Source organism: Cokeromyces recurvatus, assembly GCF_025118155.1.
Source record: "Cokeromyces recurvatus strain NRRL 2243 chromosome Unknown BX663scaffold_22, whole genome shotgun sequence".
Classification (NCBI taxonomy): domain Eukaryota; kingdom Fungi; phylum Mucoromycota; class Mucoromycetes; order Mucorales; family Mucoraceae; genus Cokeromyces; species Cokeromyces recurvatus.
In genome coordinates this window covers 206,457-231,516 of record NW_026251408.1, presented here as the reverse complement: position 1 = coordinate 231,516, position 25,060 = coordinate 206,457, and the positions used below count along the sequence as shown (strand labels likewise).

The 25,060-nt window shown below is 30.7% G+C and overlaps 13 protein-coding genes across 13 annotated transcripts; 5 read left to right on the top strand and 8 right to left on the bottom strand.

Annotated features, from left to right (window-relative positions):
• Positions 1 to 910: 910 nt before the first annotated feature.
• On the top strand, positions 911 to 2,071 carry BX663DRAFT_544785 (uncharacterized protein). Its single transcript, XM_051530904.1, has one exon. It carries the CDS (start codon positions 952 to 954, stop codon positions 1,993 to 1,995), a length of 1,044 nt encoding a protein of 347 aa, XP_051380612.1. The 5' UTR covers positions 911 to 951; the 3' UTR covers positions 1,996 to 2,071.
• A 158-nt stretch (positions 2,072 to 2,229) lies between these two features.
• BX663DRAFT_562972 (uncharacterized protein) lies at positions 2,230 to 3,879 on the bottom strand (the record flags this gene model as incomplete). The annotated part of the gene is made up of 2 exons (XM_051531991.1): positions 2,230 to 3,699; positions 3,754 to 3,879. 2 exons carry the CDS (start codon positions 3,877 to 3,879, stop codon positions 2,230 to 2,232), a joined length of 1,596 nt encoding a protein of 531 aa, XP_051380611.1.
• Positions 3,880 to 5,677: 1,798 nt separating this feature from the next.
• On the top strand, positions 5,678 to 6,160 carry BX663DRAFT_517073 (uncharacterized protein). Its single transcript, XM_051528677.1, has one exon. It carries the CDS (start codon positions 5,850 to 5,852, stop codon positions 6,015 to 6,017), a length of 168 nt encoding a protein of 55 aa, XP_051380610.1. The 5' UTR covers positions 5,678 to 5,849; the 3' UTR covers positions 6,018 to 6,160.
• A 620-nt stretch (positions 6,161 to 6,780) lies between these two features.
• On the top strand, positions 6,781 to 8,732 carry BX663DRAFT_151730 (uncharacterized protein). The gene is made up of 7 exons (XM_051521609.1): positions 6,781 to 7,341; positions 7,430 to 7,514; positions 7,611 to 7,778; positions 7,850 to 7,967; positions 8,029 to 8,089; positions 8,158 to 8,377; positions 8,462 to 8,732. Exons 1-7 carry the CDS (start codon positions 7,217 to 7,219, stop codon positions 8,699 to 8,701), a joined length of 1,017 nt encoding a protein of 338 aa, XP_051380609.1. The 5' UTR covers positions 6,781 to 7,216; the 3' UTR covers positions 8,702 to 8,732.
• Positions 8,733 to 9,166: 434 nt separating this feature from the next.
• BX663DRAFT_517067 (RNA polymerase II subunit A C-terminal domain phosphatase SSU72) lies at positions 9,167 to 10,204 on the bottom strand. The gene is made up of 3 exons (XM_051528676.1): positions 10,038 to 10,204; positions 9,571 to 9,973; positions 9,167 to 9,514 (listed from the first exon to the last, which is right to left on the bottom strand). The coding sequence occupies exons 1-3, from the start codon at positions 10,103 to 10,105 to the stop codon at positions 9,410 to 9,412; spliced, it is 576 nt and encodes a 191-aa protein (XP_051380608.1). The 5' UTR covers positions 10,106 to 10,204; the 3' UTR covers positions 9,167 to 9,409.
• Positions 10,205 to 10,302: 98 nt separating this feature from the next.
• BX663DRAFT_151723 (PITH domain-containing protein) lies at positions 10,303 to 11,732 on the top strand. Its single transcript, XM_051521608.1, has 8 exons — positions 10,303 to 10,485; positions 10,547 to 10,672; positions 10,732 to 10,882; positions 10,936 to 11,086; positions 11,148 to 11,189; positions 11,254 to 11,423; positions 11,491 to 11,555; positions 11,639 to 11,732. Exons 1-8 carry the CDS (start codon positions 10,385 to 10,387, stop codon positions 11,697 to 11,699), a joined length of 867 nt encoding a protein of 288 aa, XP_051380607.1. The 5' UTR covers positions 10,303 to 10,384; the 3' UTR covers positions 11,700 to 11,732.
• A 33-nt stretch (positions 11,733 to 11,765) lies between these two features.
• Positions 11,766 to 12,687, bottom strand: BX663DRAFT_439051 (protoheme IX farnesyltransferase; the record flags this gene model as incomplete). The annotated part of the gene is made up of 2 exons (XM_051523309.1): positions 11,766 to 11,928; positions 11,999 to 12,687. 2 exons carry the CDS (start codon positions 12,685 to 12,687, stop codon positions 11,766 to 11,768), a joined length of 852 nt encoding a protein of 283 aa, XP_051380606.1.
• Positions 12,688 to 13,016: 329 nt separating this feature from the next.
• Positions 13,017 to 14,765, bottom strand: BX663DRAFT_517061 (kinase-like domain-containing protein). Its single transcript, XM_051528675.1, has 9 exons — positions 14,649 to 14,765; positions 14,582 to 14,592; positions 14,354 to 14,513; positions 14,135 to 14,284; positions 14,002 to 14,009; positions 13,792 to 13,923; positions 13,696 to 13,736; positions 13,481 to 13,629; positions 13,017 to 13,417 (listed from the first exon to the last, which is right to left on the bottom strand). The coding sequence occupies exons 1-9, from the start codon at positions 14,728 to 14,730 to the stop codon at positions 13,098 to 13,100; spliced, it is 1,053 nt and encodes a 350-aa protein (XP_051380605.1). The 5' UTR covers positions 14,731 to 14,765; the 3' UTR covers positions 13,017 to 13,097.
• A 260-nt stretch (positions 14,766 to 15,025) lies between these two features.
• Positions 15,026 to 16,051, bottom strand: BX663DRAFT_517051 (uncharacterized protein). The gene is made up of 2 exons (XM_051528674.1): positions 15,740 to 16,051; positions 15,026 to 15,674 (listed from the first exon to the last, which is right to left on the bottom strand). The coding sequence occupies exons 1-2, from the start codon at positions 15,835 to 15,837 to the stop codon at positions 15,494 to 15,496; spliced, it is 279 nt and encodes a 92-aa protein (XP_051380604.1). The 5' UTR covers positions 15,838 to 16,051; the 3' UTR covers positions 15,026 to 15,493.
• Positions 16,052 to 16,147: 96 nt separating this feature from the next.
• On the bottom strand, positions 16,148 to 17,778 carry BX663DRAFT_553919 (uncharacterized protein; the record flags this gene model as incomplete). Its single annotated transcript, XM_051531488.1, has 7 exons — positions 16,148 to 16,173; positions 16,234 to 16,469; positions 16,585 to 16,739; positions 16,815 to 16,882; positions 16,988 to 17,336; positions 17,436 to 17,494; positions 17,706 to 17,778. The coding sequence occupies 7 exons, from the start codon at positions 17,776 to 17,778 to the stop codon at positions 16,148 to 16,150; spliced, it is 966 nt and encodes a 321-aa protein (XP_051380603.1).
• Positions 17,779 to 18,074: 296 nt separating this feature from the next.
• On the top strand, positions 18,075 to 21,908 carry BX663DRAFT_476590 (3-hydroxy-3-methylglutaryl coenzyme A reductase; the record flags this gene model as incomplete). The annotated part of the gene is made up of 5 exons (XM_051524269.1): positions 18,075 to 18,951; positions 19,068 to 19,273; positions 19,394 to 19,706; positions 19,790 to 19,960; positions 20,064 to 21,908. Exons 1-5 carry the CDS (start codon positions 18,175 to 18,177, stop codon positions 21,906 to 21,908), a joined length of 3,312 nt encoding a protein of 1,103 aa, XP_051380602.1. The 5' UTR covers positions 18,075 to 18,174.
• Positions 21,909 to 22,178: 270 nt separating this feature from the next.
• Positions 22,179 to 23,751, bottom strand: BX663DRAFT_544776 (uncharacterized protein; the record flags this gene model as incomplete). The annotated part of the gene is made up of 3 exons (XM_051530903.1): positions 22,179 to 23,202; positions 23,308 to 23,485; positions 23,713 to 23,751. The coding sequence occupies 3 exons, from the start codon at positions 23,749 to 23,751 to the stop codon at positions 22,286 to 22,288; spliced, it is 1,134 nt and encodes a 377-aa protein (XP_051380601.1). The 3' UTR covers positions 22,179 to 22,285.
• BX663DRAFT_517038 (uncharacterized protein) lies at positions 23,421 to 24,984 on the bottom strand. The gene is made up of 3 exons (XM_051528673.1): positions 24,034 to 24,984; positions 23,632 to 23,963; positions 23,421 to 23,485 (listed from the first exon to the last, which is right to left on the bottom strand). Exons 1-2 carry the CDS (start codon positions 24,790 to 24,792, stop codon positions 23,844 to 23,846), a joined length of 879 nt encoding a protein of 292 aa, XP_051380600.1. The 5' UTR covers positions 24,793 to 24,984; the 3' UTR covers positions 23,421 to 23,485; positions 23,632 to 23,843.
• Positions 24,985 to 25,060: the final 76 nt, after the last annotated feature.

Below are 25,060 nucleotides of genomic sequence, written 5' to 3'. Positions count from 1 at the left end.
AAGATCGTCATTGAGAAACCTGTGGTAGAGTATGTCAAGATTGAACACTTTGATGGAACTGGAGCCAATAAAGCCCCCCTCAAAAGGCACTATTACGACTCATTTCATAAAGTTCATAAATGAACTACTTGACATTATGGATACGGACGAAGGCCTAAAAGGCAGTTATCTTATAACGGACAACTGCACCATTCACAAATCGCATCTTATAATTCGAAAAATTGAGGGCAGAGGTTACAGAGTCATGTATTTACCTCCGTATTCACCAGAGTTGAATGCAATCGAAAACTTTTGGACTATTGTAAAAGGAAAAATGAAGTGCGAGAACCAGATGACAGAGGAGACTTTATCATAGATAATTGCCGATGCTTACAATAATGTACACGTTAGTGACCTTCGCGGATTCTGCGGTCATTCTAAGCGTCATATTACTTATTGTCATTTTTAATCAATCGCCAATCTTAAAGCTGCCAAAATATTTTTTTCCATTGAGCCAATAAAATATTTCAGAACAGCCTATCATTTTTTTATCATTTTGCCAAATTATTTTTTGGTTAGGGTCAAATTATTTTCTAAATCGGCCAATATTTACCAGCCTTACTGTATTAGTCTGACAACTAATACTTTTTTTTTTTTTTTTTTTTTTTTTTTTTTTTTTTTTTTTTTATTGTTTCTCAGAATTAAACTTTCTCTGTCAAGATAATAAGGATGGACAATCGTAATGTTGAACGATGAATATAACATTGATTAACTGTATTATCTATTTAAGAATCTTATCGTTTATTAATTGAACAAAATGCAATTATGCTTCTTATTGTGGCTTTTCTATATACAAATAAATAAATAAATAAATAAATAAAAAAGCATTCAATATCCTCCAAGACATTTACTAATACATATAAATTATTATTATTATTATTTTTTTTTTCTTTTTCAATATTTTATTTTATTATGGAGTCAAACATGTATGATCATGACGCTTTTCTGTTTAAAAGAAGAATCAACAATAATAAACGCAACACATTTATGAATAGAAATAAATCGGCACTAAATAAAAAGCATAAATCACAAACACCTTCACAACATGATCTTCCAGATACTTTGCCTATAACGCTTGACACCACAAGTAGTCTACCACCCCTTCTCAAGAAATATACACTTTATATTCACAAGTCACTTCAATATACCACACTAACGACATTAGCCGAGGGACTTGGTGCGACTGTACGTACAGAGATGAACAAATCGATCACACACTTGATCATTGATCCAAAGGGAGATAGTCGTCAATTACGAATGATCAATCAAGCTGTGTCAAAGGGTATCGTTTGTGTCTCACCTAAATGGATCATGATGTGCTATACTGACAGGACGCTTTATCCACCTACTGATTTCCAATATGATATTGATGAATCGATCAATGTTCTGGATCGACCTTCTCAACCACAGACCACCATGTATAATCCCTTCAATACAACTTATATTGACTTTGACGAGTTGGAAAAGACAAGACCTTTAGAGGGAGGTCAGTTACGATTAGATGGATTCATATCTAGAACACGCGATGATCAACACTATGAGGAACAAGCAAAAATTGAATGTCTAGAAGAAGAAGAAGAAGACAAAGACGATTATTATCCTACAATAGTAGAGAAAGGAGAGCCATCCATAGATAACGATGACGATAAAGATGCTATACGTGAATTTTACTATAATAATAATAATAATAATAATAATAATAATGAAGACAGTCAAGCTAAATCAAGTGAGCCTAAACATCAAGAATCTGCAGAAGAATTAGAGGCTAAAAGAATTAGATCAGAGCAAAGATCGTTGCAGTTACAGAAAGTCATTGAACAAAGGAGACTATTAATGAAACAAAAAGAGGATACTGAAAGACAAGAGACACGAAAGAGACGTGTTGTGCCAAATATTTACAATGAAAAGCGTGTACATGTTTGGTATGGTGAACACTTTGCGAAAGATAAAAAGTAAAATAAATAGATATATAATGAAGCATACTTCTTTATTATATATGTATATGTATGTGTGTGTGTATGTATTTAAATAAATATAGAAGTTTATTTTCTTTTTAAAAATATATATACAAATATATATTCTAGATTGCATTTGTAAAGGAATAAAAAAAAAAAAAAAAACTCTATTATTACTCTAATTTGTATAATAAAACAAATATTTATAAATGTATACATATTATAATTCTATTATTTAATCATGTATATAGACTTCCATATTGCGCTTAGTGCGCATGTTATTAAAAAGCGGAAAGGCTTGTTCATCAAATTGACAATGCTTGATATTCAGTCTTGATATATTAGGACAATGTTTGAAAAGGAATTCATACAGATATCGATTGATAGCGATGTTTTCTAAATTCAAGACTTGTAAGGACGTATACTGGTAAGTACAGTTAGGATTGTCATTCAAGAGTGATAGTTCTAATAAAGTTCGATATTCATTCATTAATTGCATAGGATAGTCTTCATAAAGAAAGGAGAATTGAAGTGATATAGTGATTTCATTGACATGAGGGAAATGTTCCAAGAGGAAGTCCAGATAGACATAATCCACAAAGCAATGAAGGTGTTCTACCTTTCTTTGTATTTGCAAATGAGTTGTTTTCTGATTGATTGGATACTTGATTAATTTCAGAAGATGAAAGAGTTCAGTACGAGTGATTTCTTTCACCATGACTATATAAAACCTAAAGCTATGATCTATAGAGTTACTGTTTAGTTTACAAGAACGATGATACGTAAGACGATTTACAAGACTATCCTTAAACTGGTACCCTCTAGAGATCCATCGAATGGGGCTTTCATCATTGATGTATATAAAGCTGATCGAAACATGATCAGAGAAGACAGGTAGATTGTGAGTATTTAGAAGCGTGAGAGTAAAGTGTTGAATAAAATGAATATCAGTATAAAAGAGAGGAAAATGAATATGAATAAGTGGGATAGTTGTTTGACGGATCAATTCCATGATATGATATGCATATGTGTTACTATTTTCTGGAGAAAGCTTGCTCGGCCAAAAGAGTATGTTTGGTTTATAGCTTGGTTTTATGGTTAATACCAAATGGTGAATGCTATGATAGTTGTGTTTGATGATGTTGAACCAAATAGAGGAAGAATCGGTGACTAAACAATCAAGCCTTTGAAACCCTTTGTTAGTCCATGGCATCTTTAATGGTGGCAGTAGACTCTTGATATCGCGAGAGGAAGGGAATATATCCATTTCAAATTTTAGGCTTTGAAGAGAAGGCAATGACAAATGCAGTTTCTCAACTATATCTTCAGTCAGTCTCACATCTATATCATCTTTAAGACGAATACTCTTAAGCTTTGACATACGAGATAATAAAAGCAAAAGATCTTGTTCGAAATTTTTAAAGCAACACAACTTTAAGCTTGTTAATCTATCTTCAAGTTGATAACAAATATCCATTTTTTTGTGCATAAAAGGAAGTGAGCATAAATATTTCCAATGTTGTGTAAAATCCAATTGGCTGAGATGGTCCCAATAATGATTGTCATCAAAGAGTAATTCGATAAGGTAAGGACAATATTTAGCTATCCTTACAAACTCGTCTGTAGTTATGGATTCTTTATTGTCAGTATTCAATGTGTAAATTTCCATTTTTTTAACGTATTTCCCTGGATTTTGGTCATGCTGCTCCAGAATTATGTTGAGAAAATATCTGATTGAGATTACGGAATAAAATATTACATTTGCATAATACGCTTCAAAGGCAGATTGATACCATCTTTTACAGACAGTAAGAGCAGTTAGTCTATCCTTATGGGATACGATATTAGGGAATATTTGATTTAAGATTTCTGTAGGTAAATTCATTTATTATTACATGAAAACAAAAATAAGAATAATAATAATAATAAAGAAGGAAAGAAGTCGGTATAAGCTTGATAGCAATAATAATTAGATATTCCATTTGATATAGATCGATACTATAGTACTCGATTGAAATTGTAAGGAAATACAGTCAATAAGAGAATGCCGATATTAAAAGAAATTACAAAAATTTCTTCCTTTAAACATACATGCTTAACAATTGACATACTAAACAGTACACATATAATAATAGTAATCTACATATATATTCGTTAATATCTCCTTTATAAATTAAAACCCTCCATAAAGTAGTTGTTATTCAAACCTTTTAGTATACATGTTAGACAATGTTATATACATGTATACTTTAATAAAATGAAGCTAAAAAAAAAAGAAAAAAAAAGCTTGTATGTATAAGCTTTTCTCGAAGGTATTATTAAAACATTAGTAGATATAAGAATAAATCACAAATTGATAGGTCAAGATGAAAAAGGAAGCCTTGCATATAGAAATTAGATAAATATAAAATCATAGTGTCATGTGAAGTATCATTTTAGTAGCTATGCTTTTCTGTAGACTCAATAAGTTTATTTAATGAATTTTGTCATACATAAATGCTTTTATCTTTTTTAACAGCAATGATGATGGGCCCCTAAAATATGACTAAATATCAGAATGTTGCGAATCTATTAAAATCAAAGATATTAAAACAAACACTAAATAAACAGTTAAGCATGTATACACACACATAAATATATGTATAATATTTAGCGTAGAAAAAAAAATACCAAATAGTTATTTGAAATATAAACTATGTTTATTTACTACTGTAATAAATCATAAATTGAATGTATTATAATCAAATTGTTTATTTTAGAAAAGATACTAAATCTTCTCCTATTCTATACAACTAACCAATATTTCTTTAATAATAATAATAATAATAATAATAAAAGAAGGGGAAGGGAATAATGAGTAACGCAGGTAGTAAAGATATCATTCAAATCCTAATCACCTTGGAGCTAATTTAATTTACTATATATATGTTTTGATAAACTGCGAGTCTAGAGCATGTGAAACTAGCCTCCCTCTATAAAGTAGCAGAAGATTATATCTTAAAAGATACAGGTGATTGTAAGTTTTATGCTATTCGTACATGCTTGACAGTCACATGCTCTTTTTTGGTTATTAAGTGAATGTTCAGGGAATCCATACTTTTTTTTTTTTTTTTTTTTTTTTTTTTTTTTTTTTGAGAATAAACCTAGTTTCCATATTATTATGAGATATAATATATTATAAGATGTAATAGCAAATGTTATTATAATAGATATAATAAGAGCTTTAAACATATTATTATTTATATTGCTTTAAGAAAAGAATTTTTTTTTCCATCTCCCCTAAAGATGTGTATATTTGTATATAACAAAGGAAAGAACAAGTCTATTAAAGATATTAAAATGAACAAGACCCAATCAAAAGAAGTCGTAGTAGCGTATTGAGTTTGTTAATAAGACTCTATAGGATAGTATGGATTATCCCCGAAAAGTATACATTTATATTATCTTGTGATAAGTGGTAATGCCTTAAATCTGTCTATGTAAAGAAAATAATATATATTCTCTGCATGTATTCCTCGTCAGACAAGAGGAATTAATTCTGGATTATTTAGTTAAACACAAATTAAAAAGAAATAAGCCATATCTTGTAGAATAGCCGGTATTCGTAATGGATTTTTTTATTTATTTATTATTAACTTCATTATCACCAGTTTATTCTATTATAAATGAACTCTGATAAAGCCTCGATATGAAATAAAACTTATATTAAACTAGAATAGAGTTTATAGTTGAAAACGATAAATAAAGTAGTTGGAAAATAAAATAAACAAGCGATAAATTGTCAGGAGAACAGCGACACCCTTTCATTGACTTTTAAAGCTATTATATTCTCAGTAGGTTGTATCTTCATTTTATATGCATATATGTATGTATAAGGTTATATGCTTGACAATAGTAGGATATGGACATATAAAATCAATTTATTTTATCTCATTGACACATCTTTATGAAACTTATATCCAGAATAGTAGATTGAAAATTATTTTGATGATAGCAGCTACTCTTTATATTCATTGTCTCTAAAGCCATTCTGTATGTATATATATTTGATATACATTGGGATTAAGTTGTACAGACAGAGAGTGAATATGATAAGTTGAGACAATAAAAAGCTATGTTTCATGTTAAACTAAAATACAAAATAAACCATCATGTATACACCAAAGGAATAAATAATGCTGATTAGCTTATATTTACTTGTGATTTTATTTCATTTTTTTTGTAGCTATTTAATCTACAAAAGAAGATTTATTATTCCATACTATGAAAGGGTTTTCATATATATATATAAGCATATGTGAATATTTTAAACCGGAAAAAGCAAGACTGAGTAATATTTTTGCATATATAGAGTCTATATATCTCATCTACTTTTCAAATATGTGTGTAAGAACTCTATATAGTTATTCATTATCTAAATAAAAAGCTGTCAAGTATATCTATTTTGTTTTCTATATGATCTCATTCGAATGACTAAGATGTCTTTCAATCAGTAAAACAAAAAAAAAAGAGAAAGTTCTTAGTTAGTTTTAATTAAACCAATCATATTTGTATAATGCAACTTTCTTATGTATATGCTTTGTTTGTTTTCATCAAATAATGATAAAGACTTATTACTGTGTTAGCATGTATTTTTTTTTTTTTTTTTACATATTTCATTTTATTTTTTATATTAAACCAAATAATAGGGTGTTTGATCAAATTAACTCCGAATTTTTTCAACTTCTTATTTAGATTTAAGCCTCAAAAAAAGTATTTAAATAGACAAAATTTCCTTACCTTTTTTTGTTCTTTTTCTCTCTCTCTCTCTGCCTATTATTACCTTATTCATATAAAATAGTTGGCTCTATACTTAACTCCTATTAAACTCAGGATTTACCCTTTTCCCCCTTTTCCTTCTTCTTCTTTTTATTTACATATAATTGACATATATAAATTTATACGCACATATATACATACAAATATATGTTGTAAATTTATACACACATACATATCTTAACTCTGCTCATTCTATATAAATCAATATACCACACCTATCTTATAAATAAAAGACAGAAGCTAATTGCTATATATATAAAAGGCATATCTATAATCACACACAGTTGCGCATCTATTATAACGCTCGCAGTACATATATATCTATCCATTTCTCACTCACTCACTCACTCACTCTTCTCCAGCAAAGCTACGAAAAGGGATAAAAAAAAGTTCTATAAGTTGCCATGAAACGATCCATTTTATATGATGAGGATAAACAAATAAATAACAGCAGCAGATCAACTTCGCCTGATATACGAAATATTAAGCGTAAATTGAATAATAATGCTATCACATCAAACAAGAAAAAGTAAATTAAAGAAGAAGAAAAAAAAAAGATATTTAATATAAATATAAATCATTTTTTTTTTATATTTCTTTCCTTCTTTATTACATAGTAATAGTAAACAAAGTAAAAAGATAAATGAGACAACAACAACAACAACAGCAGCAGCAGCAGCAGTTAGAATAGAAAATATCAAAGTAATAAAGAGAGCATTTCCATATATTATGTCAGCATTTTTAATTATTTTTTTTTCTTTTTTTTTTTTTTTTTGTTAACCAAAATTTTGTATATAGAATCACGACGTTTGTGATGCCTGTGGTGATGTAGGTCGATTTATCTGTTGTGATGCTTGCCCAAACTCCTTTCATTTTACATGCGTTGAGCCGCCTATAGATTCAACTGATGTAGCTAAACTAAAAGATAAATGGTACTGTAATGAATGTGAATATAAATACAATAAGGTAATAAATAGATATACATGTATATAAAATAATAAATAGAAAAAAAAGTTGACCTTCTTTCATTCTTTTAGGCTAAATTACCTAGATCAAATCCTAGAGGTTTATTTCAAAAGTTAATTGATAATTTAAATATAAAGAATCCAAAAGCATATCAATTACCAAAGGATATCATTCATTTCTTTGATGGTGGTAAAAATAGTAGATATTTAAATACTAAAATATATATTTAAACTAACCTTTTGTTTTCAAGTATCTGCTGATAAGCAAGGAAGATACATTGATACATCACAAACTAAGCGAGTGCGATACAAGTAAACAAAAAAAAAAAAAGGCTTAATAGTATCTTATGTATAGACGACTGACTTACTTGTATATTTAGAAACGGTGAAATGGAAATTCCAGATTATCATCAATTAAAAAATAAGAGCGGAAAATTCATTCTCTGTTATTATTGTAGAAAGACTGCTTTAAGAAAACCAATGATTGCTTGTGACTATTGTAGTTTACACTGGCATCTTGACTGTCTTAATCCTCCTTTAGCTTCTCCTCCTAATCCTGGAAAGAAATGGCGATGTCCAAATCATATTGAACATATCATTGTATGACAAAAAAAGAAGCTCATGTGTACAAAAAAAAAAAAAAAGATTCTAAAGCTTCTTTCCTCCCTTCCTTTTTTTTAATAGAAACCACCTAGGAAACTAAGAAAGAAAACAGCCTCTATTATAAATGATAAAGTACCTGCTTGCGCATACCATGATTATCTCAATACAATTATAGATGATACTATTGAAATAAACAAGAACCCAATTAAACAGAAGCAAATGATCACTGATAACATTATTACTAGTAAAAATGGTATTGTTTATCGACTTCCAGTACAATCCATTCATTTTGCTGACTTTAATGATTATGCTAAAAGGTAGAAATAGAGAGATGTATATCAGTAGATTCTTATGATTTTTTTCAATTATATAGAGTTATTAAAGAATCTAATAGAAGAAACTCGATACCATCTACATTACCAAGTTCTTCATCAAGTGAAGTAAGTACACCACCTACTTTTATAACTACTGCTACTACTGCTACTACTACTACTACTACTACTACTACTACTACTACTACTACTACTACTGCTACTACTACTACTACTACTATTACTACTACTACTATTACTACTTCACCTATTATATCATCTCATAATAAACCTGTTAACAATGATCAGAATGAAATTGATACGGTAAGTTTGCTTATTACTTTTTATATAATGATTTAATTCTTCTTATCCTATTTATAGTGGCTTCAGAATATGGCATTCTTTCAATCAGGTAGTGATGAAAGAATGATAGCTGATAACAAACAAACATCATCAATGCATAGTAACATTCCTATTTCAAATCTCATCGATATAGCAGTAAGTCATATACTAAAATAACTTTGGTTTATAATAATAACTCATTTATTACATAATAATTAGATGTCGTCATCTTTACCAATAAAAGAAGAGAATGAAAAAAAGATTAAAATCGATATTGAAAGATACAAAAAGTATCAAACATTTCAGCAATTGTTAAAACAAAAGAACAAGGAAGAATTATTGAAATTATTTTCTGAATAAATAATTGTACATACTATTAAAAATAAGCTATTGTATGTAAAATTGGAAATCCTGGATTACGTAATGAGAATTCTTCAATGATGCCATCCATATCAGCATCAATATCATTTGAAGATTCAATCTAAATAAATGTTATTACAATGATTCCATTCTAATATCATATATATATATCCTTACCATTTGAGCTAACTGTAATATAGCCCGACCACCTAATAAAGCATCCTCATGATTATCTCTGATTTCAACATTGATAACATGTGTACTCATATTCAACTTTTGTCCTCGATTACTCAAGTCATCGACAACAGCATCAAAACAACGTTCTTCGCATGTAATAATAACATCAAATATCTCACGAGAATCATGCCATCGTTGTGGTGCTTCCTTTGTTTTTCTATTACGATCTAACATATTTAATAACCCATTTTGTGTATAGAGTGCTTGATCTTGCTTTTTTAATTCTTGATACACTTGTTCATAAGGAGTACCGAATGGATAGATATTTGGCTTATCAATAGATGGTCCTGGTAAACGTACCATTGTACCTGTACCATATGAATGTACATCGAAGCCCTTTTTACTATAAACATTGCCGTTATTATTATCATTATCAGTTATATATATATATTATATACAACATTTACTTCAAGACATGATGAGCCTCCATTGATCTATTTTGATTACTTGCACAAATTACTGCATATTTTGCCATTGCTTAAAAGTTGAATATTCTATTAACAGATTCTAGTATTGGTATATGTCTGTATATATATATATAAAAAAAAAAAAGAATTACTGTAATAGCAAGCTGGGAAAAATAAAATAAAAAATAAAGCTGTGACTTGACAGGAAAAAAAAAAAGGCATAAAACAAATGATAACACGTAATGTCTTATTGTAAGCACGCAGTAAAAAACAAAAAAAAAAAAAAATACCATTTTCCCTTACTCTCTCTTTCTCTATTATTATAGATTTTTTTTTTTTAAAATAAAATGGCTTCTTCTTTACAACAAATACAAACACCATCTGATTTTCAAAAGCTTTTGGCTACAAAAGATAAATTAGTTGTAGTTGATTTCTTTGCTACATGGTGGTAAGATGAAATAGAATTATTCAAGAAAATGGATTACTAAAAAAAAACATACAATAATTAGTGGCCCTTGTAAAATGATTGCACCCTTTTTTGTTCAACTCGCTTCAAAATATCGTAATGTTGTATTTGCTAAAGTTGATGTTGATCAAGTTAAGCAAGTGGCTGCTGCTTGTAAAATTACGTCAATGTAAGTTTGTATACACTTCAAAGCAAAGTAATGCATGTATTTATAATTCTATCATAAAGGCCCACTTTCCATTTTTATAAGAATGGTAAAAAATTGGATGAAATGAAAGGCGCTAATCCTCAACAGCTTGAACAATACATCAAGCAGTATTCATCTGAAGAGTCTTCTTCTTCAACAGCACCTAAGAAGGATGTTGGTGTACCTGGTTATGTAAGCTTTATTGATATATTTATTGTACTTTTTTAATTCATTTTTTGAGATAGGTTGATTTAACTGAGTACATTACACCTAATCAAATGGATGCTTTAAATCAAAAAGAAGAATATAATGTTAAAAATATTTTCAAGGATGATGATTCTTATTTGGAAAGTGATGTTGATGAACAACTTATTATCAGTGTTCCATTCAACCAACGTAAAGCTTTTATATATTACACATATTCGTATTCTTTCTTTTTAACTTGTTAATTGTATAGCTGTTAAACTTCATTCATTAAAATTCAAAGTTCCCAATATTGGTAAATATATAGCAATGACTTCAAATTAAGTAATCCATTGATCTCACCTCATCTCTTACTTTAGCTAATGCACCTAAAACGGTCAAGATCTATACAAATAGAACAGTTTTGGGATTTGATGATACTGACTCTGTGAAGGAAACACAAGTACTTGAATTAAAACCAGAAAATTTTGAAGAAAATGCTGTCGTTAATTTGAGATTTGTCAAATATCAAAACATTACTCACATTATGGTAAAATATTAAAATTACCATTTATAAAATTATGCATTTGTAAAATTAATGCCCTTTTTTTTGATAGCTGTTTATCGAAGATAATCAGGAAGATGAAGAGACTACACAACTTCAACAACTTATTTTCATTGGGTAAATTACAAGAGAAAGCTTCCATGTAACTGTATATTCACTTTTTTTTTTTTTTTTTTTTTTTTTTTTTTTTTTTTTTTTAGCTGTCCTGTTGAAGCAACTAATATGAACGAATTCAATAAGGATCAACAACAACAACGATAAAATCAGTAGTGTGATTTTGTTTTGTTTTTTCCATATCTATTAAAATAAAAGGCATTTATTGGTTAATTATTCATCTTCCCATTGTATAATTTCTTCTATTTCTTCATCTTCATCCAAAGCTATAGTATGATTTGATAAATTCCACCTTTTATGAACCATTAATAAAGCGAGTAAAATAGGTAAATGAATAACACTTCCAAAGAATAAATGTTTTCCAGTTTTATCATTGCTAATAAAATGGGGTTTTAGTTTCTCTTTCTTTCTTTCTTTTTTTTTCTTTTTTTTTTTTTTTTTTTTACCTATTTCTCCAAAACTTATATGCACCCCACGTCAAAGCAGCATTAATAACACTTGAATCTAATGCAAACCACCAAGACGTCAAATCTAAATAAGGGACTGCAAAGCATAAGGGAAACATAGCCAAACTATATCTTAGAGCAACACGTGCATTTAATTTCGGGTCAGTGACGGCCATCATACGATAACCCGCCTTAGAATAATCTGCTCTCAAATTCCAAGCAAGAGAATTAAAGTGAGGAAATTGCCAAGCATATAATAAACCACCCAAGACCCAAGCCCCTGGATCAAGTCCATTCGTAACAGCTGTGTATCCCATCATAGGTGGTAATGCACCCACCACAGCACCTACCCACGTATTGGCAATCGAGGAACGCTTCATGGGGGTATAAAGACAGGTATAAAGTAAAATATTGGATGCTCCTAGAGCTGCCGTGATGGGGTTTACACAGGTGGCTAAAAGTGAAACACCAGCAAGTCCTGTCAAGGTACCAAATCCAAAGGCATGAAATTGAGAAAGTGCTCGTCGACCCAAGACACGATTTCGTGTACGTAACATTTGTGCATCATAAGGTGTTTCGATCCATTGATTGATGGCATTGGCTGAACCAATACAAAGACCTGTCCCGATGGTGGTGGCTAGGAGAGTTGTGACAGTGCTTTCACCAGGAGCAATAGCATAACCTGCCATGGTTGTAAGGGCAACTAACCCTGCTAATTTAGATTTAATTAATTCTTTGTATAATCCTGGTAATTTATTGAGTGCTGGAGGTGATTCGATTATTTTGTATTTCGTTACTCGTTTATTTATTGATGGCTGTTGCTGCATTAAAGCAGCACATGACCATAATCTTGCCAAAGAGACATGGGATTGGGTTGTTGAATTATGATAAACTATATTACGTGAAATTAAACTTGTTGACTTTTTCAAACAAAACATGATATAAGCCAAATAATAATAATAATAATAATAATAATAATAATAATAATAATAATAATAATAAAAAAAAAAAGAAAAGATGGAAATATAAATTGACTGTTTATTTTATATATATGCTGCTATTACTGCTAGTTACATTATATAACCCTGCAAAATTAGGATTATCTGCTTTCCAATACTTGATCAAGGCCTTCATTGACAGGCTTGATTTCATCACCTACTATACCAGAAGAACCAGCCGTACTAGAAGATTGTTTTCCTAAACTATGACTAAAATGATTTGAAAGAGTAACAAGATTGATAGCCTTCTTGAAAGTACGACGAGCATTGAAATTGGTACGTAAGTTAGGTAATAAATCATCCGTTGTTTTGCTTTGATCATCCTTTGTACAAGTAGTTAACCATATATGATCAAGGGCTTCATGTGCAGTTATTCTTTCATTTACATCAATTGTTAAGCAGCGATCAATAAAATCCTTTGCTTTTTATTTTATTTTTGTATGAGTGTATGATTATCAATTCATATCTTTTTTTTTTACTTTACCTGATTGACCGATATTTTCCCAACAAGAGTCATCATAATTATAGTCAGCATTCATGATAGCATTCATTTCTTCAATATTATTCGAGCCTTCAAATGGTGTATAACCTGATAATAAAAAATAAGTAATTACGCCAATGGCCCACATATCACTAGCAAATAAAAAAAAATAATATCAATACAAGTGTCTAATAATACATGTAATATAAATAGATTACACTGGTTTTCCATGTCCAGTCTTTTTAAAGATCTCTGGTGCCTTGAACAAAAAAAAATGTTATTACATGTAAGTATGGTATAACTATAACATTTACCATATAACCAGGGGTACCACAAGTTGTTTTTAAAGTATGAAACTTGTCTGTATCAATAATACGAGATAAACCAAAATCAGCAATCAATAAGTCTGAATCTTCATCTTTTGTACGAAATAACAAATTTTCAGGCTTAAATTATAATTAGTTTATATTTACTAGTAAAGTAAAAAAAAAAAAAAAAAAAAAAAAAAAAAAGATATACAATACCTTTAAATCTATATTTGTATATATGTATACATGTATATATTTATATATTTATATACATATAATAGTTCACACACATATATAGAATTGATTAGTATATATATACAATATAACACATGCTTATTAACCTATTTACCTCGGTGAACTATTCCATTATCATGAAGATAAGCTACAGCACTACAAATAGTTTGAATAATCTTTGCTGCATCCTTTTCAAAATAGCTTCCTTTCTCACAAATACGATCAAATAATTCACCGCCAGAAGCTAAATCAGTGACAAGATATACTAGTGTAAAAAGAAAAAAGAAAATTAGTTTAGAATTCTAACTATAAAAACAATATGTGTATAACTTACAATTATTCAGAGTCTCAAAATAATCGACTAAACTTAAAATATTTTTATTTCCTTGAGAAATGCGTTTCAAGATGTTAATTTCATTTCGAATCATATGTTCACGACCTTCCATTAACTTTTTATTGATAATTTTGACTGCATAATATTTGCCGGTTTCAATCTATATACTCAGTAAGTTATAAGTATTTTTTTATTATTATTATTATTTTCTAAAAAAATTAATTTTACATGCATGGCCTCTATATAAACTCGATTAATAATAGTAATAGTAATAATAAAGAGTATACCTTTATACCTTTAACAGTAGCATAAGTGCCATTACCAAGCACTCTACCAGTTTTATATTTACAAGGTACAGTTACAGGTGCACGAGACATATTTTGTGTGTATATATAAGGAAAAGAAAAGAAAAGAGAGACTAGATAAAAAGAACCAAAAAAAAATAATAATAGTTTATTATCAATAGGCTGAGCCACTGCTGATACTGCTATTAGATGATTTTTGTAACATTAATAATAATTTAGCTACCATTGCTACTAAGTTACAGCTGAAGAAAATAGGCTAGGCCAACCAAAAAAAAACAATTTGGGACAGCGACGCTGAAAATGGGACACCCATTTGAAATTGGGGCAACCAATAGAAAACTAGGACATAATATCTAGCAAATATTTCTTTTATTACATTCAATTTTTATAGCCCCTTTTCGTAATCTATACACCTTTGCCAGAATGATAAGGAATGTCTTATCCAGCCTTGACAATCCTCTTTGCTGATATGAACAGAAACATTGCAAATCCACTCGCTTATCTTAGTATTTTGCCTGATTGAAGAAGGATTGTTGTTTACAACATTCTTCAACTTGGACCAAAACTCCTCAATAGGATTTAAGAATGGGGGTTTTTTTTTATTACTAGTAATATTTTGCATCGTTTAGAGTAAGGATTTGGATAATAATATATATATAAATTTAGAAATCTGTTATGTCGACGATCCGATGGAACCGATTTTAACATCTTTGAAAATGATAGAGGCCAATCCTTCGAAGTACCATACTTGCCTTTCTGTTGCAAACAATGCAGGAAAAAAACACAACTTAAATTTGTCTATTTAAATTGAAGTTGTAGAAAGTTTCTCTTAAATTCAAATAGTAGAAAAAACGAGCAATTTTATAAATTCTTTTGATCTTTGAAGCGATTTGCTCCTACAATCAAAGTTTTTAAATGTTTGTAAATTAGCCAATAACTTTTCACTTTCATAAATAACTACCCTATTAGTAAATGGCAAGGTGTCTATAATTATTTTGCAAAGGCTTGGATTGGCACTAGTTACAAATATTAGATGTTTTTTTTAAAAAACCCTGATTTTATTTCATGTGTTCTATTTTACCGAACAAAGTCTCTCAAATCTTCTGTATTTGTTGATAAACCAGCATGATCTATAGCCACGAGGCACACCTTTTTTTGGGTATTAACAAACTGTAACATGTCTGCAAAGAGGTTATTATCCTTGGGTTTGAAACATGGCTTTGATGAAAGGTTATCGGATTGCACCCTCTGGTTTCGGACCCTCCACTGCTACACTTATTAACGTACGCTGCGAGGTCGACCATGGTCATGAAGTCAAACTGAGTAATCAACCGCTCTCTTTTCCCTTCTCTTTTTTTCTTTTACCGGGGTTCTTTAAGTTTTTTTTTTTTTTTTTTTTTTTTTTTTTTTTTTTTTTTTTTTAGATACTTCTTCTTATATCTTATATTGTTCCTTTCTCCGTTTTGTAACTTAGATTAGCGGTAATGATCTATCGATTAAATGCAAAATAAGCTTCTTTTTTAATAAACGATATAATTTTTTGCCTGAGCTTGAAACAACTTTAAATTATTTTACCACCTGTATCACCATCAGCCTGTAACTTTGCTATTATTTCTTCTTGTTTTACTTGATCACGCTCATGGATACAGTCGTTAGCTTTGCAACTATATGAGACGAAAACATGATCTACTAGCGACCTTGATTTTAATCTATTACACATTTGATGCAACAAGTTCACCTTAACTTCTTCTTTTTCCGACCCATTTGATTTGCGTGCATAGCCAATTATACGAAAGTTTTGTTCTTTCAAGCTTTTTATGTATTATTGATAGTCATGCATGTAAGTAGTGATGTTTTTTTTAGAGTATCCACTATAATAACATTTGTTACTGTCGATTATATTAAAGTTTAAAGTTAAATTTGGACCTACTTATGAATTCATCTTTGATTACAAATAGATCTCGAAACCGAACCGTTTCACTTTCACCACTATCCGTCACAATGACTCTTTTAGTATCTGGGGCGTCCAAAAGGCTGGCCTTTGATAATTTGAGCCATATTCCCAAACTGTCTGTGTTTTTCTTATCAAATAAATTAGAGTACTTCCATAGCAAAGCGAGTATATCTTTCATTTTAATTTGCCTGCATTCATATACCTCTGGATTTACTGAATCACAAGGAAGGTATACTGAATTTATGAAGTCAATTACTTGATCATAATTAACTACACAAATTAGAATGAGATAGTGCTGTTTTAAAAAGAAATCAAAGGTTCTTACCAAGACGGAATTGATTACTATCTTCATTTGTTATCGTGGCGGTTTCTAACCCTTTTTTTTGCTAGAATATCTTTTATAACGGAAAGGCTGGTTATTGATTTTGAGATTTGAGATAATCATAGGTTCCATCGGATCGTTGACATAACAGTTTTTTAAATTTTCTAAATTATCAGCCATCTGAACATACTTTTTGGTATTTTCGTTATTATAGGGTGCACAATGAAGCATGCAGAGTGCCTGCTCTCTAGTTATCATGACCATACGACAATTATATAAAAGTTGTGGAGAAGACCAACATACATAACTGAGATTGACACAGAGACGGCCACAGAGATAACATTTCCCAATATCAATTCCAATATATTGGTTCAATACTTGTATTGATTTCTGGCCTGGACGCTTTTACTTTTTAAATTACATTTTTGCTTTTACAGATCAAACCTTTTCAAAAATTCTCTAGACAGATACTTTATTATTTATATAATTCCTTGTTTATACATTTGTTCTAGTATGTTTCGGCGTATCTAATCTATCCCAAACAGCAACTGATTGATAAGCTTCAACAATGCGCGGTATAAGTTTTAAAAATTCGCAAAGGCAGCTTTTTATATATATATATATATATTATTATCCAAGTCCTTACTCTAAACGATGCAAAATATTACTAGTAATAAAAAAAAACCCCCCATTCTTAAATCCTATTGAGGAGTTTTGGTCCAAGTTGAAGAATGTTGTAAACAACAATCCTTCTTCAATCAGGCAAAATACTAAGATAAGCGAGTGGATTTGCAATGTTTCTGTTCATATCAGCAAAGAGGATTGTCAAGGCTGGATAAGACATTCCTTATCATTCTGGCAAAGGTGTATAGATTACGAAAAGGGGCTATAAAAATTGAATGTAATAAAAGAAATATTTGCTAGATATTATGTCCTAGTTTTCTATTGGTTGCCCAAATTTCTTCAGCTGTACATCATCAAGTAATAAAAAAATTACAAATCAACTTTACTACTGTCTTTATTTTAATTTTGTTCATAGCTCCGCTGAACAACAATAAATGTTTCTCCTCCCTTCTTAACCCCCTAACTTTTTTTTTTTTCGTTTTTCATTCTTCTTCTTCTTCTCCCTTTTTTTTTTTTAATATATATAAATATAGCATTTTTATTTTTTTATTTTTTTGTTAGCTTTTTCTTTCTTTTCTTTTAATCTTGTTTCAACATACAAGAGGGAAGAAATAATATGATTTCTTCTTTTATTCCAAGATATACTAGAACAAATACATTTACATCAATATCAACTCTGTTTGGTAAAGGCATTCATCATGCTGCTAAATTATCCTCTCGCAATCCTATTGAAATGATTGCAACTATTCTCATTCTTTCTTCATTCAGTTATTTCTATTTATTTAATTTGGCTCGTAACACATCAGATATTTTCTCCGGTACTGTTACGCGCCTTTATCCGACGTTTGTTTATGCAGATAACAGGACAGACGACCTTCATCCTGTTACTCGTAATCAAATTTATCAGTATAAAGATGCAGTGAAAGTCCAATTACGACAAATTCTTATTAAATCAGAAAATGATCAACAAAATGTACTTAATAGCTTGGATAGTATTCTTCAATTTGAAGATAACGTTCAGCATATGCTCTTGGACGATCATATCGGTCAGTTTAATTACCAAACTTTATGTTTTAAAGATAAAATGGGTCAATGCCTTTCTCAATCTTTATCTGACATGTTGGTCATGAATGATAAAATGAATCCTGATAACTTGGATCATTTGGATTCAAATCATTCAACTACTGCTTCTTCCGTCTTGTTATCATTTGCCTTTAATGCCTCTACAAATTATCGTCAACAATTGGCTTATATTTGGGAACAGAAGGTTTCAACTCTATCCTCAGATCAACTTGTTTCACTTTCAACAAATACTGGGAAACAGCAGGATATTTTTACTTGGTTATTTATTATTACAAGAAATATTATTTTTCGTATCAAGGAATTAATTGAGGTAAATTAAATTTAAGGAAGGGAAGAGAAATAGAGAGAAAGATAATGAATGCTAAAGTGCATATTCGTAACCTTACAATTTTTTTTTTTTTTTTTTTTTTGTATTTGTATTTGTAGATGGCTGATAATATTGATATTATTGTCATTTTGGCAGGCTATGTCATGATGTTAACTACCTTTGTTTCACTATATATGAATATGCGTTCAATGGGCTCTCGATATACTCTAGCAACAGCTGTTATCGTCAATGGTTTCTTTTCTTTTATGTTTGCTTTACTGACTGTAAATGCGTTGGGTGTTGATGTCTATCCTGTAGTTTTAGCGTAAATATAAATATAAATATTGTATACAAATATATTTATTTATGAATATTTCTAAACTTTTTGTTTATATGTATATATACATATATACACACACACACACATATATATATATATTTATAGTGAATCTATTCCATTTTTGGCAGTGACAATAGGATTTGAACGCCACTTTAAACTTACAAAAAGAGTCTTTGAATATAGCAAAGAAGCACCTCTTACAAAACAAGAGATTAGAACAACAATTATTCGTGCTGTAGATTCTGTTGCTTTATCAATTACAAGAGATTGTATTATGGAAATTACTGTCCTTATTATGGGTGCAAAGTCTGGCATATCTGGTTTACGTGAATTTTGTTTACTTAGTGCCATTTTGTTAGCTTATGATTTTGTCATCATGTTCACTTGGTATACTGCTGTACTTGCACTCAAATTAGAGGTTATATACATACATTTATAAATTAATTTATGTACGTTTTTATTTATTTGTTTATTTATTTATTTGTTGTCTTTTTTTTGTAGCTTTTAAGAATTCGAGAAATTAATGGAATCACAAATACAAAGAATGGAAAGTCATCTGGTACTGGTTACATTCGTAGTACGGTAGTCAAGGCATTTAGTGATACTACTGCAACAGCAAATAATAATGTCAAAGTGGAGGAGCCTTTAATTGGAAGGGTTAAATTATTAATGGTAAAGTTTTCATCTATTTATTTCTATATAATTTTTAGACTAAAAAAAAAAAAAAAAAAAAAAAAAAAAAAAAAAAAAAAAAAAAAAAAAAAAAAAAAAAAAGATTATTGGTTTTGTAGCCATGCAACTGTTTAAAGTTTGTACCACCTTCCAAGGATTTGCAACTACGGGTGGTCCTCAAGTGAGTGTTCATGAACCAGGTGTAAGTAATGCGCTTCATAAGGTCTTGAATCAACATCGTGCATCTCAACTTGGTAATTTACCTTTGTTAATTGAAGTGTTTCCTCCTTTACCATTCCGTTGCATTTCTTCACCTCAAATGACTTCCTTTTTAGATAATATTCGCAAACCATTATACTATTTATTAGATACTTATGCTGTTTATATTCAACATCCTGTTATCTCTAAATGGATCACACTTGCATTGTTCGTCTCCCTCTTTTTAAATACTTATCTTTTTAAGGTGGCTAAACAACCTACAAAGGTAACAGCAGCAACAGCAACAGCAACAGCAACAATAACAACAACAACTACAACTACAACATCTCCTGAGCCTTCTCCATCAAAGATAAATAAATCAACACGGACTACTACAGAAAGGAGACTTTCACATCGACACTCTAATATAATGCGTACATGGGAGGAATGTGTGGAGCTTATTAAGAAACCTGAAACACTCTCTGATGAGGAAATCATTATGCTTGTTCAAAAGGATAAAATGGCTTCTTATGCTTTAGAAAAGGTACTTGGTGATCTAGAACGAGCTGTTCGTATTCGACGTGCTCTTATCTCACGTGCCTCAAGCACGCAAACACTCGAAACAAGTCTTTTACCTATTCGCAATTACCATTACGATAAGGTATTAGGTGCCTGTTGTGAGAATGTGATTGGCTATATGCCCATCCCTGTGGGGATCGCTGGACCCTTACAGATTGATGGTGAATCCTTCCATATACCCATGGCGACAACAGAGGGTTGCTTGATTGCCTCTACAGCGCGTGGTTGTAAAGCGATTAATGCGGGTGGTGGTGCCACGACGATTTTGACAGCAGATGGTATGACGCGCGGACCCTGTGTTGAGTTCCCATCCATTGTTCGTGCAGCTAGTTGTAAACAATTTATTGAACAAGAGGGGTCTGAACTTTTGAGGGATGCCTTCAATTCCACCTCTCGATTTGCTCGACTTCGAAAATTAAAGGTAGCAATCGCTGGTAAATTAGTCTTTATTCGTTTTTCAACGACAACGGGGGATGCTATGGGAATGAACATGATCTCTAAAGGTTGTGAACGTGCTCTCTCTGTCCTTAGTGAGCATTTCCCAGACATGCAAATCGTTTCACTTTCAGGAAACTATTGCACAGACAAGAAGCCGGCTGCGATCAATTGGATTGAAGGTAGAGGCAAGTCAGTGGTAGCAGAGGCAGTGATACCATCTGATGTGGTTGAAAAGGTGCTAAAGACGACCGTGAGCGCGATTGTTGAACTCAACATCTCTAAAAATTTAATTGGATCCGCCATGGCGGGCTCCGTAGGTGGCTTTAATGCACATGCTGCTAATATCTTGACAGCTGTTTATTTGGCTACAGGACAAGATCCAGCACAAAATGTTGAGAGTTCAAATTGTATTACACTCATGAAGGCCGTCGAGGGCGGTCTTCATATCTCATGTGGCATGCCAAGTATTGAGGTGGGTACGATTGGTGGTGGCACGATCTTGCCTCCACAACAAGCCATGTTGGATCTCTTGGGTGTTCGTGGTCCTCATCCCACTGAACCTGGTAAAAACGCTCAAAGATTGGCTAGAATCATTTGTGCCTCTGTCATGGCGGGTGAGTTATCTCTTTGTGCTGCCTTGGCAGCTGGTCATTTAGTTAAAGCACACATGGTACATAATCGTGGTAGTACTACTACTACTACTACTACTACTGGACCATGTATTAAATCTTGAAGAAAGAAAGAAAGAAAAAAAAAAAAAAAAAGAGGGAGGGGAGAGAAGGATTTGACGATGCATATTATTAGAGAAATTTACATAAAATATGTATACAAATATATTGATAAATATAATATAAAAATTCCTCCTCTTTTCCTTATTTATTTATTTATGAATGAAGAAAGTATACATATTAGTATATAAAGAAGAAATAATAAAAATAATAATAATAGTAATAATAATAAAAATAAAAATATTATGATTTTTTTTTTTTTTTTTTTTTTTTTTGTAAGGAATGAAACGGGATATTATCGTTGTGTTTAAATAATAATAGGACGGCAATATAAAGAAAAAGACAGGGAAAAGAAAGAAAGAAAGAAATTACAGAACTTCTATCATGCTGAACTGCTACTATTCCTTTTATTACTCTCTTTGGTTTTGTTTAAATTAATTATCTCTAACATCATATCAATGACTTCTTGAATCTCATGTTCCTCAAACACAGGGCCTGTCTTTGAACATTTCGCTCTCCTTCTTAACTCATCGCAAAGAATATCCGTATCAAATTCATCGAACTGAGGATGCTCAGCGATTGCATTCCAAATCTCTGCACAAGAAATTAATTTTGTTGAATCAGTTAAGGAAGCATCATCCTGCATCCTATTAGTAGCACTCGATGATGAAAATATCTCTGACAAAGACTTTTCCAATTCAGAGAATACATCTGCTTCTTCCCTTTTCGGTGTCGTAGTAACAATTGGAACAGGGTGACTAACGACAGTTTCATTTAAATATCCTTGAGAATCAAACAAGGGTTCTGTCAAGAGTTGCTCATAAGCATTTGAGCATACTTCCTTTTTTAATCGTTCACAGAATGAGACGCCATTTTTATCACGAATACAGGCCACTGCTGAACTGGATATAACGGGTGTCATCTTTTTCTCAACAACAGGTGAAGAATGAGTAGAAATAGGTTGTGATGGTGGTGGTGATGATGATGATGATGGTGATGATAATGATAATGATTTTGTCTCTGTCAAGTTTTCTTGTTTTTCGTTTTCTTTTAATAATGGTTCTTCCTTTATTTTTATCATTGCTTGCCTTAATTCTTCATTTTCCTTTGTGAGTTGAGCAATTTGAGCAGTATATTTTGCTTCCATTTCCTTAATTTTCTCTTCAAGTTCTTTTACATAACGTTCTTTACGTTCACGAAATGCTCTTTGTGCAGCTCGATTTTGTTCTTTACGTCTTAAGCGTTGTTCAGTTGCTAATGAAGTATTAGAACCTTGTGAGCTTCCACTATGTCGTCTTTCTATAGGTATATATATATATATTAAAAAAAAAGGGGGAGAAAGAGAGAGAGAGAGAAATTGTGGTGAATTATAATATTCATATCAGTAGTATTCAATTTATTTACGTTCTGTTTTAATGTTATAATTATCCAAGTCATCAAAAGCACTATCCCATTTTCTTTTTTCGGTATCAAATATCTCAGGTCGAGGTAAAATTTTAGGTGGTGTAAGTGAAGGTGCAATAGGTCGATAATGATGAAAATGATTGGCTTTTGATTGCAATGATTGTTGTTGTGCCATTTCCTTTGTAAATTAGATAATAAGAAAAAAAAAATAATAATAATAATAATATTAATAAAAAAAAAAAGGATCAAAATAGGACTTTGTAAGTGAAACTTTTTTTTTAAAAAAAAAAAAAAAAAAAAAAAAAAAAAAAATTAATAATTTACTGGCTGTCACAAAATAATAATATTTAACACACACATCTGTATTATTATTAGTACAAACAATATTTCAAAACTTTGTTATACAAACAACTTGTTATTATCACTCTTATTTTGACAGATCATTATATTCTCTTTCAAAGTTCAATTATCCTTAGTACACCCTTATAAATACCCTTGCCAAAGTTTAATCAAGACAGAAAAAAAAAATGTAAATTTTATTGAATGGTACATGCTGCTTTATTTTTCTTTGATGCTAACTTTTGATTAGTTCCTTCTTCCCAGGCCAGCTGAAATTCGAACCCAATCCTCATATTGTAAGCTGCATAAGCATTTGCCTATTAATAAATAAATAAATAAATATATATATATAATACAGCAGATAGGTAATATACAATAACAACAAACCTTGATCCACGCTTCACCGATTTCATCTGTATATTCATCAGCTAATCTCGATTTTAAGGCAGCTACAAAGGCAGGACCTACTAATTCAAAATGTTCTGGTTTCACATTATAATAATAATGTCTTGCACCCAACTCTCTCATCCGTAACGCAAGACATTCAGGATCTCCTTCAACATATCCTGATGATTGATCTTTGTTTATTGCATTGATATCACGTATAGTGGTAGTCGTTGATGGTGATGAAGAAGAAGAAGAATGATGATTTGTCACTTTAGGAGCTCTGGCGATATATGAAATCATACCTGTGAGGGCTCTAGCTTGTTGTAGAATATTACTAAATAGAGATTGACAATTTTCATCCATACTAAAGAGAGCATCATAAAAGGCAAGTCCAAATGCATGTGTGGCAGACACGTTTCGGTCATCTGTCTCATAACGTCGTTCCGTGACCCGTTCCCAACTTGTACGAACAAGATCAATTTGTCTTTGAGTGGGTGAAAGAACTTCATCATCAAATGAAGAAGAAGAAGTAGTAGCGGATGACATGAGTAGAGCAGGACAACCCATCATAGATTCTCTATCTGATGATAAAGTGCTCATAGTATCAGTGGGAGGATGATTAGCAGGTTTTGAATGATTAGGAAACCTGTTAAAGAATTTCCGTATACTGCTATTTGTTGTAGGTGATAGCTTATTAAAGAGAAAAGTATTTGACTTTGTATCATTTGTATTATGCTGCATTGTTGGCACTGATTCCATCTGTAATTAAATATATATGTATATAAAAAAAGGGAGGGAGAAGAGGGGGTGGAGGAGCTTTTTTGCAGTAGTGAGTGAGTAGTTTGAATTGTTTATTAGACACGAAAGAGAGTGCGTATATACAGTAAAGAAGAAGAAGAAGAAGAAAAAGAAAAAGAAAAACAATAAAAAACAATAAAAAATTAGAAGAAGGAGTAGTAAAATGATGAGAAAAAAAATGTTTATTGGTTAAATTAGTCAAGGAGAACAGCCTTTTTGTGTAAAAGTT

Coding starts and splice junctions, on each gene's coding strand:
- BX663DRAFT_544785 (XM_051530904.1), top strand. CDS start 952: ATGGAGTCAAACATGTATGATCATGACGCTTTTCTGTTTAAAAGAAGA.
- BX663DRAFT_517073 (XM_051528677.1), top strand. CDS start 5,850: ATGCATATATGTATGTATAAGGTTATATGCTTGACAATAGTAGGATAT.
- BX663DRAFT_151730 (XM_051521609.1), top strand. CDS start 7,217: ATGAAACGATCCATTTTATATGATGAGGATAAACAAATAAATAACAGC. Junction 7,342..7,429: donor ATCACATCAAACAAGAAAAA/GTAAATTAAAGA, acceptor TTTATTACATAG/TAATAGTAAACAAAGTAAAA. Junction 7,515..7,610: donor TTAGAATAGAAAATATCAAA/GTAATAAAGAGA, acceptor TTTTGTATATAG/AATCACGACGTTTGTGATGC.
- BX663DRAFT_517067 (XM_051528676.1), bottom strand. CDS start 10,105: ATGGCAAAATATGCAGTAATTTGTGCAAGTAATCAAAATAGATCAATG. Junction 9,974..10,037: donor GAGGCTCATCATGTCTTGAA/GTAAATGTTGTA, acceptor CAATGTTTATAG/TAAAAAGGGCTTCGATGTAC. Junction 9,515..9,570: donor TATTACAGTTAGCTCAAATG/GTAAGGATATAT, acceptor ACATTTATTTAG/ATTGAATCTTCAAATGATAT.
- BX663DRAFT_151723 (XM_051521608.1), top strand. CDS start 10,385: ATGGCTTCTTCTTTACAACAAATACAAACACCATCTGATTTTCAAAAG. Junction 10,486..10,546: donor GATTTCTTTGCTACATGGTG/GTAAGATGAAAT, acceptor TACAATAATTAG/TGGCCCTTGTAAAATGATTG. Junction 11,190..11,253: donor ATTCAAAGTTCCCAATATTG/GTAAATATATAG, acceptor CTCTTACTTTAG/CTAATGCACCTAAAACGGTC.
- BX663DRAFT_517061 (XM_051528675.1), bottom strand. CDS start 14,730: ATGTCTCGTGCACCTGTAACTGTACCTTGTAAATATAAAACTGGTAGA. Junction 13,737..13,791: donor GTGGTACCCCTGGTTATATG/GTAAATGTTATA, acceptor TTTTTGTTCAAG/GCACCAGAGATCTTTAAAAA. Junction 13,418..13,480: donor GGAAAATATCGGTCAATCAG/GTAAAGTAAAAA, acceptor TAAAATAAAAAG/CAAAGGATTTTATTGATCGC.
- BX663DRAFT_517051 (XM_051528674.1), bottom strand. CDS start 15,837: ATGTTACAGTTTGTTAATACCCAAAAAAAGGTGTGCCTCGTGGCTATA. Junction 15,675..15,739: donor GATTTGAGAGACTTTGTTCG/GTAAAATAGAAC, acceptor ATTTGTAACTAG/TGCCAATCCAAGCCTTTGCA.
- BX663DRAFT_517038 (XM_051528673.1), bottom strand. CDS start 24,792: ATGGAATCAGTGCCAACAATGCAGCATAATACAAATGATACAAAGTCA. Junction 23,964..24,033: donor TCGGTGAAGCGTGGATCAAG/GTTTGTTGTTAT, acceptor ATTTATTAATAG/GCAAATGCTTATGCAGCTTA.